Below are 22,635 nucleotides of genomic sequence, written 5' to 3' on the forward strand. Positions count from 1 at the left end.
AATTTCTGCTTATCTTTCAAGGACCGCCTCATGTATTTTATATTACTTTCTCCAGAAGTTTTCCCTGGATTACCAACTCTCCTATGTGCTCCAATTAATCATTTTAACCTTCCACAATCAGTTACAATTCTAAATTGCACTGGCAATTATCTGTCTCCTTACTCCTCACTCCTTCATTCCTTAAATAGAATTTTAGGGTAGTAACATAATCTCTGAACTCACTTCTTTTTTTTAATGGGAATTGCAATACATATCTGACTTGTCTTCTTGTGAAGATCATATGAGAAACATGGAAAATTATGTATGTATATATGTATGATACTGAGATAAATATTTTAAATGGTAATTGTCAACAAGTTTGTTCAACTTTTACTATATTTATTGAATGATTATCATAGATATTTTGTTTTTTTTCCTCAGTAGCTCATTAATACCAATAGTGACTCTTAGGCATGTTCAGAAAGGATGCCTTTTCAATGGGCTTCCTTCCCTACAAACCAGTGATGAATCAAGGCCCCTACACTCTGTTCCAGCTCTACTGCCAAGTTTGTTCCCACACCCATTATCACAACCTATCTCTGTCTTCGAGATACATTGGCACAAACCATAGCTCTTGCTGTAAATAAAACTTTAAGGATATTTGAAAAAAGTATGTTGATGTCATGGAAATGTTTTCTTTCCTGAGAGGAACCTGAGAAAATATGTTATACATGTAGAAATTGTACAATATTCTTCTGGAAATTCTCTATAGCCTGGATAGCCTTCCATGCAAAAGAAACTCTTTGTTGTAAACCTGTTTGGTTTTTCAATTCTCCCCCTTTTGATGAAAGAATAGGAACAAAACAGTCTAGTAATTAAGGTTTCCATCACTCTAAATTCTGCTTTAAATGCAAGGGCTGGTGATGATGACCACTGTGGAAGCATTGAGGGGTCTCACACCCTACTTTCTGTGTTAGACAGGACTATGAAGAGCTACAAAAGCAACTGAAAGAAGTCTTTAAGGAGCGAAGCACCATCCTGCGTCAGCTGACAAAGACATCGAGAGAACTTGATGGCATTAAAGTCAACCTTCAGGTGAGATGAAAACTAGTTTTCTCAGCAGTAAAGGATGAAGAGTCTCTTGGTTTCTTTCAGTAGATTAGTGCGTGGACACCTGCATTTGTCTTTACCAGTTTTGAGTATGTTTCTCGGCTTGACCACGAAAGTGATTATTTATTATTATATCAGCTTTGAAAGGAAATGTCCATTGAAATTCAGTCTTGGAATCTGTGGTTTGCAAATATAGGAATGATGAAATTGTGTGCTTGACAAAGCCATCAATTGCTTGCTGCTTCTAAGATCAGTTTGACCCCTGTGCTTTTTATACTATGAAATGATGAGAAGTAATTACCAAGAGTTGAATAAATATAGGCATGTTCCCTAGGAAAGAATTTCACATTCTATAAAGATTAACTCTGAAGATTCTTTAATAAACTTTATTATGAAAGTGGGTAAATGCCTTGAAAGCAGAGCGACATTATAAAATGTATTAACGTACTCAGTGAAATCTCAATAAAAAAACCAAGATCTATATAGGATAAGAAAAATTTTCTAAACTACATATTTTAAATTTATCTTAAGCATTATATTTATTGAATATATAATGTGTACTAAAAGCTTTGGCCATTTTATGGAATTTAATTTTCATAATATATTTATGAGCTAGATACTGTTTATGTGAATTTTCTTGTTATACATATGAAATCATGTTTTGAGAAGACCATTTATTTGTGAGTGTCCCAATGGAAGCCAGAGATGAAATCCAAGCAATTCGGCTGCAGAGTCTGTCTATTAGTTATTACAATGACCATGCTTCAAAACCACATGGAATCACCATTGTCCATAGCTTTTTACTCCCTTGATGATAATGATGATGATGATGATGATAATAGTGTCAGTAACTTCTATAGCTTATGGAACATGGTTAAGGTCTTATGTTAGGTACTCTTTCTACAGTTTTTTTTTAATTTTCACCTGACAACTCTTCTGTTTATTAGTAGTTTCCTTTTGTAGGTGAAAAAACTGAGAGGGTGATTAATGAGATGTCAAGAACATAGAGATAGTTAGGTGGCAGAGCAAGTATTTGAACTCAATGCCAAAGCCCCTGTTCCAGAAGCTATTATATCTTGAGAACGTAAAAATAAGAGGAAAAAAATACCCCCTGTCCAGTAGGACAGAGAATCAGGTATCCGATAACTGCAGGAATAATAAACAGTGCTGTGACAGAAGTATTCACAGAGCAGTAAGGAAGCACTGACGAGGATGAACGGGGAGTAATTGCTTTTCATAGGAATCTGATGCCAGAGCTACACCTTATCATCAGATAGCAATTCACTAGTTATATGAAGCTACAAAGAGTACTCAAGACACCTGCACCTCCTCAAAGAACGCAACACCTGGCACTTTGAGAATATTTCAAGCACATGGTAAAATGCGTATGGGTGGTCACTGTTCACAATATTCCCAAGACACTCAGTCTCTACATACCAGTAGCCTAAGTTAAGACATTTAATTACAATTTTAAAAATTGGTTTAGGGCCCTGGCTGGTGTAGCTCAGTGGATTGAGCTCAGGCCTGCGAACCACATGATCACAGTTCGATTCCCGGTCAGGGCACATGCCCGGGTTGTAGGCCGGTTCCCTGCAGGCCAGTTCTCAGCAGGGGACCACAGAAGGCAACCATGCATTGATGTTTCTCTCCCTCTCTCCTTCCCCCCTTCCCCTCTAAAGATAAATAAATAAAATCTTTTAAAAAATTGGTTTATAAAAATGTATGATATCATGGAGTTACATTTTTGAAAGGGTAACAATCCTGTCCCTAACATATAGTTGCAATTTTTAAGACACCTTTTGATTAGTTTGTGCCAATTATTGTATAAGGTAGTTTTTATTTTTTATCTTATTTACCTTTCTTAACAACCTCTCTACAAAATTAAGATAGTATTATACTCTGTAAAATCAGGAAACAAGACTCATGTAGGCCACAAGAAATGCCCAAAGTCATACATCTAATAAATGGTGATTCCAGGTTTCAAAATCATAGTAACTCTACAAACTACTGTACATATTTCCCCCCAATGGGATTTCATGGAGACGGAAGCTTTGAAAGTCTTGTTTATCTCTGTAGTCATAACATCAAAATGTGGTGGTAATCTAGGTCAACTGAGAAACATTATTTTGGTTGAACAGTAGGTCCATCAACCTTCATTGTCCTTTAATGAGCCACAGATATTTTCCAAGAAGTATAATCTATTTCTTTGGATATTGCTGAGGAAATAACAGTCAAGTACACTCCAGATCTTCTAATTAGGTTGGCTTTGCTGACACACATTTGTGTATCAACTTCCATTTCTGCATCTCACGTTTTGTTTTTATTGAGTCTTAAATTTTTTAAAGACAGTACCCTGCCTTTTAAATCTTAGTTGCCTTCAAAATGTCCAAAGTATAGCAGATAGTCAATAAATGAATAAGCATATTTTTATTGCACTTTTCACCAAGTACTTTTACACATCTATTATACCTTTTGAGTTTCCCTTAACTGTCTAAAGTAGGCTCTTCAAAACTCTCATCCTTGTTTTTCAAATAAGGAAGTCAAAAACCATCTTTTTATGACCTGCTCACCCATATGACCATGATGTACTTTGAACTTTAAATCTCAGGATTGCTGACTTTTCCCCACACTGTACTTCCCTGTCATATTTTCTTGGTATTTTATGTGAAGCTACTCTTCCCAAACAAGCAGAGCTTCTTTTATTGGTTGCTTGAAGATAAAATTTGGCCTTTTGGGGAAGAATTTCCTCACGTGAAATTCAGCCTACCACATCCCCATCAGAATGTTTATCTCACGCCATGAGTATTATCTGTTTTTAGCATTCAATTAGAAAATTTGTGAAGGCAGACACCTTGCCTTTGTACCTCTTTGAATAATTCAAGATATAATTTGTTAAATAAATTTTAAGTAAACAAAGTGTTTGCCATTCTTGATATTGTCAATTTTCTACCTTTCACGGCTTCTCTTTCCACAAACAATATTATTGCCTGTCAGTTTCAATTTATAATATCAAGAAAAATAGGTTACCCTATTAAATAATTTACTGACTAGAAATAAGAAAGTTCTTAGGGAAGGCTCACTGGGGCAGAATCTCTAATAAGAAAGCTCAGTGGGCTGTTCTGGTTTAATTCATGATCTGTGAATGCTGAACTTGCCAGAGTAAATAAACTCTAATGCCTGGGGTGGTATTTTTTATTCTTTCTACCCTGTCTGCTCAGACCAGTTAATTTTACATGGCCCTCATTCTTTGTATCCTCACACATTGCTCACAAATAATAAATAGGCAATTGCAAACAGATGAATGCTTTTTGGCTGCTGTGATCTTGAATTGTATTACTATTTAACTCATTTAGGGAGGCCTTTTATGGCCCCTTGTATTTCTGAAAACTGTACCAGAGCTGGTTTAACATGCTCAGAAAGGACACAGTAAAGCTTCAAATATAGAGCAGAAGATGTTTTTTTATATTCACTTATTAAGACCTACACATCCCTGCTGAACCTCTGAAAATTCAGACTCAGTTCATTCCTTTCACCCACTTGCACCACTTAGAGTCCTGAATTCCCGTGTACATCCTGAGAAGCAGGAAGGCCAATGTCATGGCCTCATTTGCACATTCTTGTCCCCTGGCATAAGTGCTGTCATGCCTTTTACTATACAGACAAAAGTAAAGTGAACCTCAATTTATCACTTGAATAAGACTTCCTTTCTTCCTTTTTTTTCTTAGTCTTTGAAAAATGAAGAGAAATCTGCCAAAACTGATGTTCAGAAGCTTCTGGAAATAGGTCAGAAACAAAGGTAATACTGTGCTTTCCTTTCATTTCCTCAGATCTTTTTTCCATAGTGTTTAACTCTATTGAGAAACTTCATAAAAATCAGTTCATTCTAAATGTGTTAATGTATTTAACTTCTTACATTTGAATGCATGAGAACCTTGTTTAAATGCAGATTCTTATACAGGGAAACTAGGGGGGATTGAGATTTTGCATTTCTAACAAATTTCATGGTGATGGTGATTCTAATGCTGCTTGCAGGCCACAATTCTAGTGTGTAAAGATCTGTAGTACTTTCCTGCATTACCCGAGATAGACCCCAATAAGTCTGCCCATCAATAGACAGATCCAATAACACCAACCTCAGGGGGGCAATTTTTAATAATGCCAAAACTCTTTAATAATATCGTGGTGATAATGATGGGGGTGGTAAAGAATGGGTTGATCTTATTAATGATATAAATGGAATTAACACAATGTAATCAGTGTTAGTTTATTTTTAAAGGAAGTATATAATAAGATTGATTTCTATGCATTATTACAACTATGTGATATGAAATTACTCTAAAAGAAAAAGGCAGGTTAAGGTAGAGACAAGCCAGCATTTATTATACATTTCCTTGGTGCTTTGCTAGATGCTTCATGTACCTTTTCTTATTTCTCTCTTTCAATTACCTTCTAGAGCAGGTATTATACTTATTTAACAGATAGGAAATTGCTGCTTGAAGGGCTTAACTGGATTGCTGAGAGCTGTGTTAATTGGAATTTGCTCAGTCTTGTTCTTACACAATAGCCGTACCATACCATTTCACTAGAGTTCACTGATCACAAAGTAAAAAGCAGTGAGAATTTCACACATGCGACACTTTGTAGTCAGTGCCTTCTCACCTTTGTAGGTTTTCTCCACTCTCCTTGCCTCTCGCCTACATTTGGATTGAGCTGATAGTATGTTAAACTCAAAGCTATTGTCCTATATTGACTATTTTTATTATTAAAATAATTATTGATTGAACATTATTTTTTTCAAATTCAATATTAAAAAGAGCTTCTAAATATTGGTGTGAACATGTTTCTAAAAGTATATTATTTAAAATTATTTTATTGGTTTGAACTTAACTACCCTCTTAACTAACGTACCAATGCTTACTTAATATTGTACAACTATTTGAGGCTCCTTGAGTTAGTGTTGAAGAATTATAGACAGCACTTGAAGTAGAAATAACTAGTCAAAATAGACCATGAGTCACTGAAAATGATTACTTTTTGTTCAGCATTCCACAGTGGGGGAGGATGAAAACAAAAATATTGAAATGGAAGTGACTTTTGCCCCATGCACCTGCCACACCACAGAGAGAGCTGCCGTGACTAAGGGACAGAGTTGGTCGAAGAAAAGCAGAAAATAAAGCTGGTTACTGAGTCAGGAATGAAAACTTAAAGATTGGGAGGAACCCATTTTAGGTAGCTCCATAAGAGAATGATACAGATTTAAAAAGCATTTTAGGGGGATTATTCTGCATTGTGCAGGGTAAGAGGAAAGACACATAGGTCAGGTGGAGAAAGGATGGCTGAGAGAAAACAAGGGGATTTTGACAGTACGGGCCATGGAGTGAGAGGGTAATGACATCTGTTCTTCCTCAGTGCGGGGGAGGCAGAGGGGAGGCAGCTGATGCACGATGGTGATAAGAAAGAGCCCACTCCTTTAGTTTGCTAAGATTGTCATAAATTATCTTTGGCTGTTTCTATATGACACACAAAGTATGCAGGCAAACCAGGAAAAATGTGGTGAGGTTGATTAAGAATTTCTTAATCAACATCTACACATTTTATGCATTTTAGAAACTACCAGATGATGGACCAAGTCTTTCAATGAAAGAATTAAATGGAACAGATATTTTTGTCCTTTCACCTTCAAAATTGTTTCCCCCCCCAAAAAAAAACCTTGTTCAAAATGAATAACTTGTATAAATAATGTACACAAAATCAGAATGGAAAATTTTATAAATTCTTACAATAAAGTAGCTTTTCAAAAGGATATGGCATTTTACATATTAATTTATGTCATTTACTTAGAAATGAGTAGCAATCATAGTTATCTAAATGTGAAGCTGGCTATGTCTCTCATCCCAAAATAAGAAACATTAATAAAGAGTAAAAGAAAAATATGATCTTAGAATATAAAATATATTAATTGATTGCAAATGTGGAACTATTATCAGAGTCAGAAAAAGTATAATGTGTTGTAGATTCATCTAGCTATACACCCAACTCCCGACTGTCCTGGCCCTCTGGTCACCTTGCCACCTGGCCCTTTTCCGGGAAAGTGCTCCTTAAAGTTTATGGTTTTTTTTTCATGTGACTGACATCACTGGCCACAGTTAATTGGCTCAGAGGTGACCATCAAAACAAAACTGAATCTATTAGAACTTTCTCTTTTGGAATTATAACCAAGAGGCAACCAGTCAGTATCTCTGTGTAGCTGAAACTAGACTAAACTCAGAGGGTGTGTGGCAGCTACATATGATCGTGTGGAGGGAGCAGAGAGTACCTTTCTGACAAGAGAGATAGAGAAAGGAGAGTGTGTGTTTATATGTGCATGTTTCTATATGTGTGTATGAGGAAAAGAGGGTGGGGAGGGGGAGAGAGTTTGCCTCGACTCTGGAGTGTTACCTTGTAAGAAATGTTCAGACAGCCTAGGTAATATTGGTAGAAGAGTCCCCAGGTTGACAAAGAGATCTTAAGCCATACTATGGGAAAAGGGAGTGTGTATAAACACATAACAGAGATTCGAGGGGGCAGTCCCCTAAAGATTCTGAAAGACTGTTGAGAAAAAAGTTCATATAAAAGCTTTTACTGTCTCCAGTGGTTGGTGGGAGGAGATTCCTAGCAGGCAGTGGTGGACTCTGTGCTCAAGGATTTTCCAGTACAGCCTTCTCTGAAGATGGAAAGAATGCCTGGGGTAGTAGTGAGTCCTCCATCTGTGATGTTTGTGTAATACAAGCTGTAACTACTCTAAAAATGCCTTCTTGTGGAGTAATCGGGGGGAGGTGTTTGTTTATAATTGGGGATGGCAGATGTAGGAAACGGCTGTCCTTTAAAATTCCTTGTAACTGCTCAGTTACACGAACAAGTCAGGAATCATCTTTCAGAGGTGTATAAATGAACAACTCTGAGAGACAGAAATACAGGGCCACGCACAACCTCAGAACAGTGGGAATGTGCAGAATAATCCTAGAAGGCAGAGGAGAAGACAGAGAGATTCAGAAGATTCAAAAGACCCACTTTGACATGGTAGATGGCTTTCCTTGCTGTGAAAATGTGCAGATTTCCCTGACTTCTCCAGTTGCTGCTTATAGCTTTTGTAGCTATTTTTGTCTTTCTCCATACATTGCCTATTGATGTCAGTATGTGGGAATTTTTGAAGATACGCGTGTTTTCATTTTTATAAAAATATATTTTATAATTTAATGAAACTATAGATATAGCATTTAAAAATAAAAATAAAATTTATAATTAATATTAAAATGACAATCATGACATTTTGTTATAATTTTTAATCAGGTTGGGAGAATAATGGTTTGTGTTTTAATTCTGTGCTTGTTGAAGATTTGAGTGTTAGGGATAATATGTAAATACTTCTTCTGTTTCTCTTTCTCTCATGAATACAAGGATTCTGTACAGTTTAAGCACATTGGGTGAGTACGGTCTGTGGTAGTGCAGGAGGGGTGGTCAGAGAATGGGACCACCCATTTAGGGACCCAGAGCAGTGCCAGTGGTTATGACAATGATCTCAAATTTTGTAAGTGATGACTATTTTCTAGGCTTCATACTAAGCATTTGGCTTGTACTATGTCATTTAAATCTCACTATGAACTTATGAGGTAGTTCTATTATTGTGCCCATTTTGTAGATTTACAAAGTTACTGGGAGAGGGTACCCTCCCACCCCCGAGGGTCTGGATTGTGGTTACCCACCGAGGTTCCAGATGTAGTCTTTGGGAACTGCACTGGGGACTTTTAATTGACTTTGTTGCTGGTGAGACTAGAAAGGTTTTTGTTTGAAAGAGTTTATTCCTCGAGCCAAAAGTAACACACTGGCACTCACTAACTGGTATACCAACCCTTACATGAACTTTTTGAAGTAATAGCTTAGGTCATAAAACTAAGGCACAAAAAGATAATATGGCAATCATACACTTTATGAAGTATTTTCACCGATATTCCCAGTACCCACCTGGCAATGTACATAGGTATTAAAATATTATTGACTATATTCTCTTTGTTGTACTTTAAATATCTGTGACTATTTTCTAACTACCAATCTATACTTTTAAAATGTTTTATTTATTTATTTTTAGAGAGGGAGGGAGAAAGAGAGGGAGAGAAACATTAATGAGTGGTTGCCTCTCATGTGCCCCCTACTGGGGACCTGGAGCACAACCAGGCAGCCCCCCATGCCCTTTGATGGCACATCCACTGGCCACCAAAGGTAATTTTTTTAATGTACCACTTTCCAAGTTTTTAAATTTTTTAAAGATTTTATTTATCTTTAGAGGGGAAGGGAAGGAGAAAGGGAGAGAAATATCAATGTATGGTTGCCTCATATTCCCCTCGGGACGGCCGCAAACCAGGCATGTGCCCTGACTGGGAATCGAACAACGATTCTTTGGTTTGCAGGCCCTCACTCAATCCACTGAACTATACCAGCCAGGGTCGATTTATACTTCTGAATCCCTTCACCTCTTCCATCACTGTGCTATACACCTGAAACCAATATAAAATAATATTCAATGTAAATGTAATTGAAAAATAAAGTTAAAAAAGATAACAATTTGTCATAAATTGTTAAAGTCTAAACCCTTCAGAAGAATGCATATTTATGGAAATATTTATATCTTTAACAAGTGAGGGGGTCAATATATATTTGTGAGTTTGAGAAATGATGTTTTTATATATGCAGACAAGTATTTATTTTATTATCCCCAATAAATGAGGTAAGCCTCAAGATAGAAGTGTCTTTTTTTCTCTACGTTCTTACAAAAAGTCTCAGGCTTTATAATAGATGTCTAAAGCACAATGCTGTAGAATTAATCAATTAGGAGCATCAGAAAGAAATAGTAATTTTACCCTATTTGCAGTCTATTGTAACATTTTCCCCGACTAACATGTTCACACCTTGGCACGCTGTCACTAAAATTAGCTTTTCAACACTAATTATTCTATTGATTGAATTCAACACGTTGTGCAGCTCACAGGTAATTCACACAGTGGGATTCTTATAAGACACAATAGCAAGGCAATTTCCTTGAAATATAGCTTGCTTTTGATACTTGCATGAGAGAAAAAACCCTTCATTGCTAGAATCCTGGATCACACCCTGAGTGCTTAAAGATGTCTCTATCCAGTTCTTGTTATCTGTTTCCCAAATGTACACAGCCAGCAAAACCTCCTTTCATAATGTACACAGGAAATAACAGAATTATATTATGTCTCCCTTGTGCTCTATTTCCTACTGAACTAGAGAACAAATGAAGTCTCTCCAGGAGGCCCTGCAAAATCAACTGAAAGAGACATCTGAGAAGGCGGAGAAACAACAGGCCACTGTGAGTGTGTTTCTTTTTTGTGTCCTTTGATTTGGCACTGGGAAATCATTAAATTTTTTTTCAAAAATCTCTATGGAACAAATATATGTGTAAACAATGAAAGAGAATCTACAATAAAGAAAATATAGTCACAAAGGACATAACAACACTTGGTCAGCGTTCATTCCAATAAATATTTTTGTTGCGCTGGATTCTTAGGGGAATTCTAATTTCCAGCCCTCGCTAATGGATGAGAAACTGAGGGCAAGGGTGGGGCAAGAGTGCAGGTGTCAGGGCTCAGGTCGACGCATCGGCTCTTGAATTACGGAGCGTAACTGACCTTGGAATAACGGAAGCTGTACAGCTCCCTGAGCCACAGGCAACATCTACTGAATAGGCAGGCATCTACCAAGTGAGGACATACCATTTGCCTATTTAGTCAGTTCCACAGGTGATTCTGATACCACCCAAAGTTTAAGAATCAAAATTCCCTCCAGATTTTCATTTTCAAATAATGTTCTCTCAACCCAACAGTTTAGTTGTTATGACTAATATCTGCCATAGGCAGGAGAGATGGCGCTCGTGATAGCAGTGCCAAAACTCAGACTTCCGCCTCATCTCTAGACACTTTCTGCACCTTTTCTGGATAACCGACCTTTTATCTCGTCTCCAGAATCCAAACCTGTTCAAAAATACAGTCTGTTGATAGAAAATTTGAGGTATTGTAAGACCAACAGGAAACAACTGCCATTAAAAAGATAGCTTATTTCTCCCGGTGACAACAGGGAAACGTTGCCCTGGTTCCAAGGTGTCAGAGAGGAGGGAGGTAGGGGGACTGAGGACAACAGTTTTCACTGTGATTTCTGTGGGAAGAAATGGGTGAGACAGGGTAAATGGTCTTAAGAATGACTAGTTTAAGTGATTTCCTTGGGCTCTGGGGCACATAGATGACCCCAGGGTATCTGGTAACCTGGCCCTGGACTGATTAGAGTGGGTGCATGTAGAATGAAGTGTGAGAATCAATTACAAGGGGTTGGTCAGGCTCCTGGGTTCTGTGCTGCTTAGTCTATATTTGAAAAGCCGACCATCAGAAGGAAGATATTTTGGGGGGTTGAGGAGGGAGCAGCAATGAGGAAGAAGGAGGTTAAGGTAGGGTGACTCCAACATTATTGGGTTGTTCATACAAAGCTTGTTTTCATATATGTGTAGGGTAGATGCTAAAGCAACAAATGTATAGATGTTACAAACATGATTAATACAGTCTGCATCCAAGTCAATGACCTGGGATCCCAGTGCTCTAAGAACTGTCAGGCTGCCTTTCATCTGCAAGACTTCCATGAATAATTTGGATTATGGTATAGAGTTTTGCTTCTGAAACTCACTCAGCCTTGCCTCTCATCTGGGACACCTGCTTCCTGAAGGCAGTCAATCTAATAATGACTGTTGACTTTGCCAGGTACAGGCTTGTATCTTGTTAATGGATCCACCGTTATCTGTTCTGCCCACTTGTAAAGTTAAGCATTTTGGTTCTTCTCTGCTATGCCATGGCAGCTCACTGCTCACTTGCAATGTATCCTAATGCCTGGCTCTCCAGACACCAGAAGTTACATACAGAGCAGCGAAACTTTCGGTATCAGAGTATTGCTCTCTGCCCTCAGCCCTTGACGCACCCTGCTAGGGGGTCCTCATCTCAATCCCATTCTGTCCTAATCTATCACATTTAATCTAGATTTATGTGTTACAAATCTGGCAGTTAGAGGAAAATAGAAGTGCTCACACATACGATTATCTCAGATCCTAACAATACAGCTACAGGTTTATTATTTTTTACTAAAAATAAGTAACTCAGAAAAGGCAACTTCCTTGCTCGTATTCACACAGCGCCATGGCATGAACCCATGATTATTCCAATATGTTATGCAAACTGTTCCTAAACTCTAAAAAGAGGAAGGTTATGACTTTTGAAAGAGCACAGCCGAAGTTAGAATATGAGAAATGTCATGGACAACGGATGCATTGCTGGCCAGAGAAAGGAGGCGGGACTGGCCAGGCCACCTTGCCCTCATCTGAGCACACTTGCAGGGCCTTTCTTACGGCTCAACATTGAATATTGTGGGAGGGGCTACCCTCTCCTACCCTGAAATGCCCTACTATACCAAAAACTTCCTACTAACATGTGGTCCAGGATAAGATTATTCTGGTATTAAATTCCTAGGGGGCCATCTACTAACTGAATTTGAACAACCTCTTTAACTTCTCCAAGTTCCCTTATTTTCAGAATTTGGGGGATGATTCAAATGAAAATAACATTTGATTCAATAACAATAATTATTTAATAACAATTCAATAACAATAATTTCCCTAAAATTATATCAGGCATGTAGGAGATAGTAAGCATTAAATACATAATATTCTTCTTTTTATTTCATCTGCACCACTTCTTAGCTGAGTAAATATAAGAAATTAATTTTATCTCTCAGGCTCTTTTATTGTAAAAAGTGTGTCAGTGCTACTCATATAAGTTTATTTGGTTATTATATGATCTGATGCATGCAAAGGGTTGAACAGAGTGTATACCCAATCATAAGCAACTTCAAAATTGTATCGAAATCTTACAAGACTGTTCTCTACTTTGGGGTTCAGGCCCTTGCCTGTGCATCTAACCTACCTGTTACAGATTGGAAGTTCTAATAAAATCTTCCTTTGATTAATTTCCTAGAGAGGCTCGAGAACTCAAGCATTTTACATATTAACTCACTGGTTTATTATAAAACAATATAACTCCGGAACAGCAGATAGAAGAGATGCAAAGAAGAAGGAGTAAGGAAAGGACGTGGAGCTTCTACACTCTTCTAGTGTGCCACTCCACAGGCTCCATGTGCTCACTTCGGAAGCTTTCTGAGCCCTGTCCTTTGCATGTATACAGAGGCTTTATTACTTAGGAACGACTGATTAAGCTATTGGCTACCCTCAGTTAATTAGTCTCTCTCCCATCCCCAGAGGTCAGGGAAAAGGTTCTAAAGCTCCAATCCTCCAACTTTAGCCCCTTTCCCCTGACCTGTGGATGGGAGAGAGACTGCAGGCTGAACTAACTGTAAACAGACCCCCATCCTAAGGTGCCATCCAAAAGCATTTAGGAAATTCCAAGGGTATTAGGAGCTGTGAACCAAGAACTATGGACAAACAAAATATGTAGATTTCTTATTACAAATCACAGTATCACAATAAGTTATTACCATCATAAGCATTACTAGTATTATTTCTTCTTTATACCCATTGAAATTCTTTACTATCTATTAATATCACAGTAAGATGATCAGAGATGAGAGAAGAATAAGTACCTGAAAAAAAGGAAGATTAAAATAATGTATATCTCATTGTGTTTATAACTTAGAAAGATCCTTCCTCATCTCTGCTTATATTTATGTTCAAAATAATTTTGTTATGCGAGTTGCCAGTACCTGTTCTGAGAAGCTGACTTTAAATTGTTTGAGATTGGACCTGGAGTTCCCAGAAAGTTAGAAACAATTTCTTTATGAGTATCAGACACTTTACCTATTAGTTACCAAGAGTCAATATTACTTCATTTTCACTAATAACTACTAGATGATTCAGATGACACTTTACCATTGGATAGCACTTTGTTAACTGCAGACTTACCTTTCTTTGTTTTAGTTGCTATTGATGTCAACTTCGTTTTTATATACTTATCTAAACTATATATATGTATATATATATGTGTGTGGTTTATATAGGGATATAAAGATATATGCGTACATATATGACTGCATTTATGTGTGAGTATGTGTACATGGAAAGATAGAGACAGAGATAGAAATGGGAGAGAGAGAATCAGAATATATTTCAGGACAGAATTCCCTTCTTACTCATTGTATCTTTTATTAAATAAACATAGAAAAATGAAAATTGTCAGATGAAGCATAAACCTTCAATTAGAAATGAAAATCTCTGTATAACTAGGTAATGGGAAGCAATGCCAGAGGAACACCTCACTCCTCTCTGAAAGTTAACAAATGCTTACACCCTTGACACCATCTGGTGACAAAGTCAGAGAGTCTAAGGATTATTATTGTGACAATTCACCGTAGGGACAAAATTTCCAAATCACTTCAAGGGAAGTTCTACTGGAGCTGGCCTAATATGTAAATGAGAAGTTACTATCTTGGTCTTTGGTCTTTGACAGAATTTATAAAAGGAGACAAGAAAATGGAAAAGGAAGAACAGAAGAGAGTAAATTTCAGATAGCTTTAAAGTTAGGAGGTTTCTTTCTCCAGTGGGAGCCTCTTCTGTGGTTGTATTCCCCATAAGAGAATTGTCTACTTGTGACATTCTGGGACAGAGGCTGATAAAAACTTTACATCATCTATGAGAAGAACACTCTAGACTTTTATTTATACCCCAGGGAATTAAAGATCAAAAATAGGAAATAGACTGGTCTCCCTTTCTTACACAGATAAATGTTCACTTTCACGTAATATTGGACAACTTAATGAATTTCTGAAACACTTCACAGAGCAGAGAACTCATGTCTTGAGATGTCTTCCAAACTTCCATAGGTTTAGTGGTCTCAGGTGTGGGACCCTCATATATGCTATTACAATAACATGTATACCTGCTATCACTATATCACCTGCAATATAATTGCCCCTTATGTATTTCACTAGGGGAAGGAAAGAAAAACAGACACACTTTCATAAGTCTGCTGTTAAAACTGAGGTTTTTGACAGTAGTCTATCTTCATAACACACACACAACAACTGATGATAAATAAACAAGAAACCAATCATCATTGGCAATGCTCTACAAATATTTTACATGTTGATAGCTTACCAAATGTATTCAGAAAACAAAAACCAAAACAAAATATTAAACAGATTCACTTTGGAGTCACCCCTCTAGAAAACTTTCTGAATATATTACATATTCAGTTCTGAAAAACAAAAAGTTTATTTTCTAAATAATACCTGGGAGAACTCTTTTTTTATGAGTAAGAGCTGAAAATATCCCTAGAATTTTTCTTCTCTCTACCTGTCTTCCATACCCACTAGAACAGCATATTATAGAAATGTATTTCAATCATATTCAATGCATATGCACACATATAAGTAAATTCATGTTTTTATCTGTTTATCTTTTCTCCTGAAAAAAAGATTAAGTAAGCCACAAGCACCCTTCTTATGTGTTATATGCTCTTATAATTTCTACTCTAATCTATTTTTTTAATGGTGTCCTTGACTTCCTATATTTTTATATTCAAAATATATGGAAAGCCACCAGGTTTTTTCCCCTTGATTTTATCAAGAGCTTATTGCTTATATATTCATTTAATAAATATTTATTAGTCTCAGTAAGAACTAGAAATCTTAGACTAAACCATCTTCTTTTCTCCTTTTTAAAAAAAGGATCATCAGGAGCAGTTATGAAATGCAAAATTGTTGAATTATTCTCCAGGTCACAAACTGAAGACATTCTTAATGCCTTCCTTTAAAATCAACCCTAGAGAAACTATAAACGTTAGGGGGAACTATGGATCAAGAGAATGGACAGAAACCAGTCCAAAAGTAGAAAATAAAATAAAATCATGTGTATTTTCTGGGAAGATAGAGGTGTTTCACAGGAATGAGTGCAAGTGTGCTGAGGAGGTCTGGTTGCTGTTGGCTGGTGCAGAGCATAGCTGTGGGAGGCAGGAGAAGGCAGGTGAAGAACATCTGTGTGTTCTGCTCTTCTACTTTTCTCTAATCTTCTTTTGGAGAATCACCTCCTTCTCCTTCGCCCTGGAAGTCAGTAGCATCGACTCAGGTCTCTCTGTCAGCACTGTAACACTAGCGCATCCCTCAGCCCTGCAGACACAAGCAGTTGCCTGTGTTACAATTGTGCGTTCCTTACTTAACACTTCCACTGTCAGCAGGATTCTGGGGCTCTAAGGTTCTCTGCCCTGGATCTTTCCTTCTCTCACCAGGACAGCTTCATTGTTTTTTTTTTTGGTGGCTCTTTCTTGTACACATTGCCACCCAGAGTAGCTCATAACCAAAAGAGTAAATAAACTAAGAAGCTAAAATGACATGGTATCTGAACTATGAGATATAGTGACACTAAAAAGAAAAAAAGTGCATTGGACTATATGTGTACATTAAAGCAGAATTATTGAAATAGAGGAACTAAAAATTTAAACTAAATATCTTAAATACACCCAAGAAGATAAGGGATATTAACAATACACAGAAAGAAAATGAAGCCATAAAAAGGAGCTAGCTGGAAATATTAATTATACATAATACCCATAGCTAAAATAAAGAACACACTAAACTGTATAAGTTCCTTGAATAAGGTAATAAGTAGTAGTACTGATAAAAATTTACATAAAGCATAAGGAAAGTGGAAAAGAAACATTAAAAATATTTTAATACTAATTTTTATAACTCAGTATAAAAGAAAAGAAAGAATTGTAAAGACTAGTAAAATTTACTAAAATAAAAAACAAAAAAATAAATTTTATTTTTTGAGGTTATAATAAATATACTGTTGGAGAGACTACATAAGTATAAAAAGACAAACTCAAATTTTAATACATGAAATAAAAAAGAGCAAATAGCCATATTCACAATAGAGATTAAAAAATAAAAGCATTATAAATAAGCAATATTCACTTATAAATTGTAAAATTTATATGCAACTTCTAGATAAATAAATATAAAATGCCAAAATGTCTGTGAGAAGAAATTTATTACTTGAATAGCTTAGTATGGGTGGAATTTTATTTGGCTAAAAAATATCCTTTCCCCAAAATTCCAGGGCCAGAAGATTTTAATGTCAACTTCTACCTAATATTAACTATCAGTTAATTTCTAGGCAAATCTCCTGGCAAATAATTTTCTAGAAAATTAATAAAGAGCTAAAATTTTCATCTTACTTTGTGAGCATGCACATTTATGTTTTCAAATCAATGAATGACAATATGCATAAATTAATAGATATTTTGCACTAGTGAATACAGTTGCAAAAATCCTATATAAACATATTCAAGAGTATATTAGCAAAATATGTCATCATGAACAATAAATGCAAACATTTGCAGGTATAATAAATATGCTTATATCTGTGGGAGCATTTGTTCTATGTTTTGAATTGAATGACTGTTTTCTAAGTCAGAATCCAGAAAGAGGTGACAGAAACCTTAACAAATATGAGAAAAACATACATTTATTAAAACTACTTTATATAGTTATATAAAATATTTCACATAAATATTATATAAGCTTTTATGTACATATATAAGTACATATTTATATAACTATTATGTATAATGAATATAACTATATAATATAAAATTACATGCATATATTTATAATATATTTTAATGTTTATTTGCTGGAGTCTAGGAGAAGACATGTTTAATGTTACTGAGAGTTATGACACATCCAAATTTTGATAAAGACTCAGTTTATGCTTTTTCTTCCTATTTGAAGATTTTAGGTTAACTAAATGCTTAAATTAATATAAATATTTACCGTTGCAAACAATTAAATAATTATTTTTGTCTGCCAAGGAAACTAAAGTTGGTATAGTTGAAGGTTGTGTAAGAAAGGGAGATTAAGAAAATTGTAACTGCTCACTGTCAAAGTAAAAATATTTGGATTGACTCTGTAAATATTGTTGTGCAATTTTAGATTTTGAGCAGGTAAAAGATGTGTTGTCCTTCATTACACATCTTCATTACATATCTCATTACTCATGACTTTTTCCATAAAAATAAAAATTGCATATTCTATGCCAAAGATGTTGCAAATATCACAACATTTGGCACCTTCAAAGTAAAATGTCTGAAACTTAATGCTAATAGTACTTTTAATCACAAAATGGAAAAGAAGATAATCTTTTGAAAAATTAAGTTGAAAAAGAAATAAAACTGTCTTGATTTAATTCTGTTGAAAATGTTTTTATGAACATGTGAACATTTGTTTTTATACACAAGCAAATAAGAAAGTGGCATATCTTTCATGTCTGTGTACCTTGTGAAATACTTAATAGCAAGGAAGAATGAGCTCTCAGGTATAACCGGAGTAATTGAAGATATTAATGCTCACTGGAGGCATTTCACTACTCTCGTTAATTTTCATGGCTGAACTTACCCTAAGTGAGGCATAATTAGTCTAAAGGAATAATTAGCTGCAAACTTTGCCTCTCATTAAGAATAAAGTATTAATATGTTCTTTCATTCTTTTCAAGTAAATAAGAAATGGCATTTTTGTCTCTAAAAAGTAATTTATTACTACCTGCTAGGAATGCTTATGTTTCCAAGGATGTTAAAACCTGATGCAACTCCATAGGAATGGTTTCAAAACGCTAGTGCTTTTAAATATTCTGAATATATTCTAGGTCCTGAATATTTGAATATTCTCAAGTTCTTTTACACCTCATTTTAACATTTAAACAGTTATACTGTTGACATTCCAGTATATTTTATTGTAAGTTTAACCAAAGTAAGTTGTTAATTATGGATAACGTAATGAATAGTATCAAAGTGTGAGGATTTGGGGAAAATAATGGTATCAGTGGAAAAGCAAGATTTTAACATAAGCACAATGGCTTTGAATAGTTCATGACTAAAGCGAAGACATATTGGTAACATATAAAAAATTTTCAGTGTTCACAAAGTGGTTGGGTAGATGTAGTGTAAACCTTGACTGTTAGTTTTTCTTTTTTGTATTGCAAGTGTTACCATTGGTATTCAGATAATTATTAATAAGACAAAGGATCAGGCCAAGATGGAGGTGTAGGTAGACACTCTGCTTTTTTGCACAACCAAAGAGAAGGACAACAACAAATTTAAAAACAAAAACAACCAGAACTGACAGAAAATCAAACTGTATGGAAGTGCAACAACCAAGGAGTTAAAGAAACATTCATTCATATTGATAGGAGGGGTGGAAACAGGAAGCCAGGTGGAGAGGACTCACAGCAAGGCTGCTGCTGGAGCACCAGGTTGGGCAAGGTGGTGGCTGGAGGACTGGGCGGTCCCATGTTTGTGTGCAGATAAGCCGGGAGAAACAACTGGGGAGCAAGAGACCACACAACCCAGGGCTCCAAAACAGGGAAATAGAGCCTCAAACCTGTGATTGAAAACACCTGTGGGGTTGAGGCGGCAGCAGGAGAAACTCCCAGCCTCACAGGAGAATTTGTTGGAGAGACCCACAGGGTCCTAGAATATACACAAGCCCACCCACCCAGGAACCAGCACCAGAAGGGCCCAATTTGCTTGTGGATAGTGGGGGAAGTGACTGAAATCTGGCAGAGAGCAGAACAAGTACCATTGTTCCCTCTTGGACCCCTTCTCCACATATAGCATCATAATGCTGCCATGTAAGTTGTTCTGTCCTTATGAATATCTAAGGCTCCACCCCTCACTACACAACAGGCTCCTCAAGACAAAAAAATGGCCCAGACCCTGGCTTGTGTAGTTCAGTGGACTGAGCTCGGACCTGTGAACCAGAGTATCACGGTTTGATTCCCAGTCAGGACACATGCCTGGGTTGCAGACCAGTTCCCAGCAGGGGACACATGAGAGGCAACCATACATTGATATTTCTCTCCCTCTCTCCTTTCCTTCCCCTCTAAAGATAAATAAATTAAGTTTAAAAAAATTAAAAAATGGCCCAAATAAAAGAACAGATCAAAGCTTCAGAAAAAAATACAACTAAGCGACAAAGAGATAGCCAACCTACCAGATGCACAGTTCAAAGCACTGGTGATCAGGATGCTCACAGAATTGGTTGAATTTGGTCATGAATTAGATGACAAATGAAGGCAAAGCTAACTGAAATAAAGGAAAATGTACAGGGAACCAACAGTGATAGGAAGGAAACTGGGACTCTAATCAATGGTGTGAACCAGAAGGAAGAAAGAAACATTCGACCAGAAGAGAATGAAGAAATAAGAATTCAAAAAATGAGGAGAGACTTAGGAACCTCCGGGACATCTTTAAATGTTCTAACATCCAAATTATAGGGGTGCCAGAAGGAGAAGAGGAAAAAAGAAACAAATTGAAAACTTACTTGAACAAATAATGAAGAAAAACTTCACCAATCTAGCAAAGGAAATAGACTTCCAGGAAGTCCAGGAAGCTCAGAGAGTCCCAAAGAAGTTGGACCCAAAGAAGCACACACCAAGGCACATCATAATTACATTACCCAAAATTAAAAATAAGGAGAGAATCTTAAAAGCAGCAAGAGAAAAAAAGACAGTTACCTATAAAGGAGTTCCCATAAGACTGTCAGCTGATTTCTCAAAAGAAATCTTACAGGCAAGAAGGGGCTGGAAAAAAGTATTCAAAGTCATGAAAGGCAAGGACCTGCATCTAAGATTACTCTATCCAGCAAAACTATCATTTAGAATGGAAAGGCAGATAAAGTGCTTCCCAGATAAAGTCAAGGTAAAGGAGTTCACCATCACCAGGCCCTCATTATATGAAATGTTAAGGGGACTTTTCTAAGAAAAAGAAGATAAAAAAATATGAACAGTAAAATGACAGCAAACTCACAGTTATTAACATCTGAACCTAAAACAAAAATAAAAACAAAAGCAAACAGCAAACTACAACAGGAACAGAATCACAGAAATGGAGATCACATGAGGGTTATCAGCAGGAAAGTCAGAGGGGGTTGGGGGATAAAGATACAGAGAATAAGTAGCATAAATGGTAGGTAGAAAATAGACAGGAGAGGTTAAGAATAGAATAGGAAATGTAGAAGCCAAAGAACATGTATATTACACATGGATATGAACTAAAGGTGGGGAATGAGGGTGAGAGGGGATGCACAGTATAGAGGGGAATAAACGGGGATTGGAAATGGGAAAATTGTAATAACATAATCAGTAAAATATATTTTAAAAAGAAAAAAAGAAAAAGAATCAAAGGGAACTACACATTGAGCTTAACAAAATGAGGAGCATGTGCCTGCTTGCTTAGCCTGGAAGCTACAGCTTCACATTCCAGGGGCTTATGGTACTTCTCTGCCAAGGAAGGAAATTGCTTTCTTCTCCCTACCTATAATATTGGATTGCTGGATTGTCGGAGGCTCAGAAGGAGGGACTTAAAAAAGAGGCCTCTCACTTCAACCTGGGGGTAGACTTATCAAAAGCCTGCAAAACTTGGGAATCTCATTGGCCAAATTGAAAAAAACTTCTGGTTTTATTCAAGCCCACGCTAAGATAATGCCTAGGGGGCAAAGAACCTCTGTCTTTTTCACCCAATGACCCACGCTCTCATGGTGCATGAGCTCGTTTTCTCCATGGTCATTTGGTTCTAGCAGCTGCATGGCCCATGGCTGTGCTGACCCCACTGGCAGGCTCCAGGAGGAAGCCTGAATACTTCAGTGCAGCAGTGGACTGCAGTTAGAAATATGTGCTAAGCTAGCTGAATGTTAGACTAGACTGAAGTTTAATATAGCCCAGGATCTTTGGACATTGATTTTATTTCTAGCCCTGGTTTTGCATGGTGAGATGGATGGGGATGGGACATTGGGAAGTCAGGAGGGAACCCCCTTGATTTTATATCATCAATGAAGTTTACCAGGGAACCCCATTCTCACATATGGATTTGGGGAAATTCTTTTCCTGGTGACACTGCAAGAACTCCACTTCCAGCAGTAACTCAAGCAAATGACTTAAGCTTTGACTGCAGAGGTGTCCACTGTGAAGAGACATTTCTCAAAGATGACTATCTCACGAAACACACCGCCAGCCACAGAAGCCTGGGGGGCTATCTCTCCCCCTTTTCTCCCTCTTCCCCATACTTTGTTTTAGAGATTCTGGTCGATCTCCATAACTGATCAACAACTGCCTGTTGGGGACACTCGTTTTTATCTTCCTACAATTTAAGTTTCCATCATGATTTAGATACACCAATAAAGAGTGAGCCCTTTAACCCAACCTCAAGAATGCCAAAACCTCAGTCCCAACTTCTTTTTGCCCCCTTTCCCCTTTGCTACCCCTTTGTCCCCCACACACTGTATGACTCCAGGTGTGCCACATAATTTTCAAGACTTAGAATTTATAAACTTTTTAATTCAAAGTTTCCTGATGGTTATTGCTGAGAATTTCTTACAAATTATAATAAAACCAACAAGGGCCAGTCCAGTCACTTTCAATAATCTAAGACCTGCACGAGACAGTAGAAA

The 22,635-nt window shown here is 36.7% G+C and overlaps 1 protein-coding gene across 3 annotated transcripts in view; it reads left to right on the forward strand.

The window, feature by feature from the left end:
- Positions 1-22,635, forward strand: part of LUZP2 (leucine zipper protein 2) — a 375,070-nt gene that overhangs the window by 188,931 nt on the left and 163,504 nt on the right. For 2 of the 3 annotated variants that reach the window (XM_053672934.1, XM_037132978.2), the window contains exons 2-4: positions 957-1,074; positions 4,815-4,885; positions 10,378-10,459. In XM_053672934.1, the coding sequence (XP_053528909.1) occupies positions 957-1,074; positions 4,815-4,885; positions 10,378-10,459 (271 nt within the window). The remainder of the gene's footprint in view (positions 1-956; positions 1,075-4,814; positions 4,886-10,377; positions 10,460-22,635) is intronic. The other variant, XM_053672935.1, reaches the window with a different exon arrangement.

The sequence above is a fragment of the Artibeus jamaicensis genome, unplaced genomic scaffold, assembly GCF_021234435.1.
Source record: "Artibeus jamaicensis isolate MK-2021 breed Jamaican fruit bat unplaced genomic scaffold, CSHL_Jam_final contig_797, whole genome shotgun sequence".
Lineage (NCBI taxonomy): Eukaryota > Metazoa > Chordata > Mammalia > Chiroptera > Phyllostomidae > Artibeus > Artibeus jamaicensis.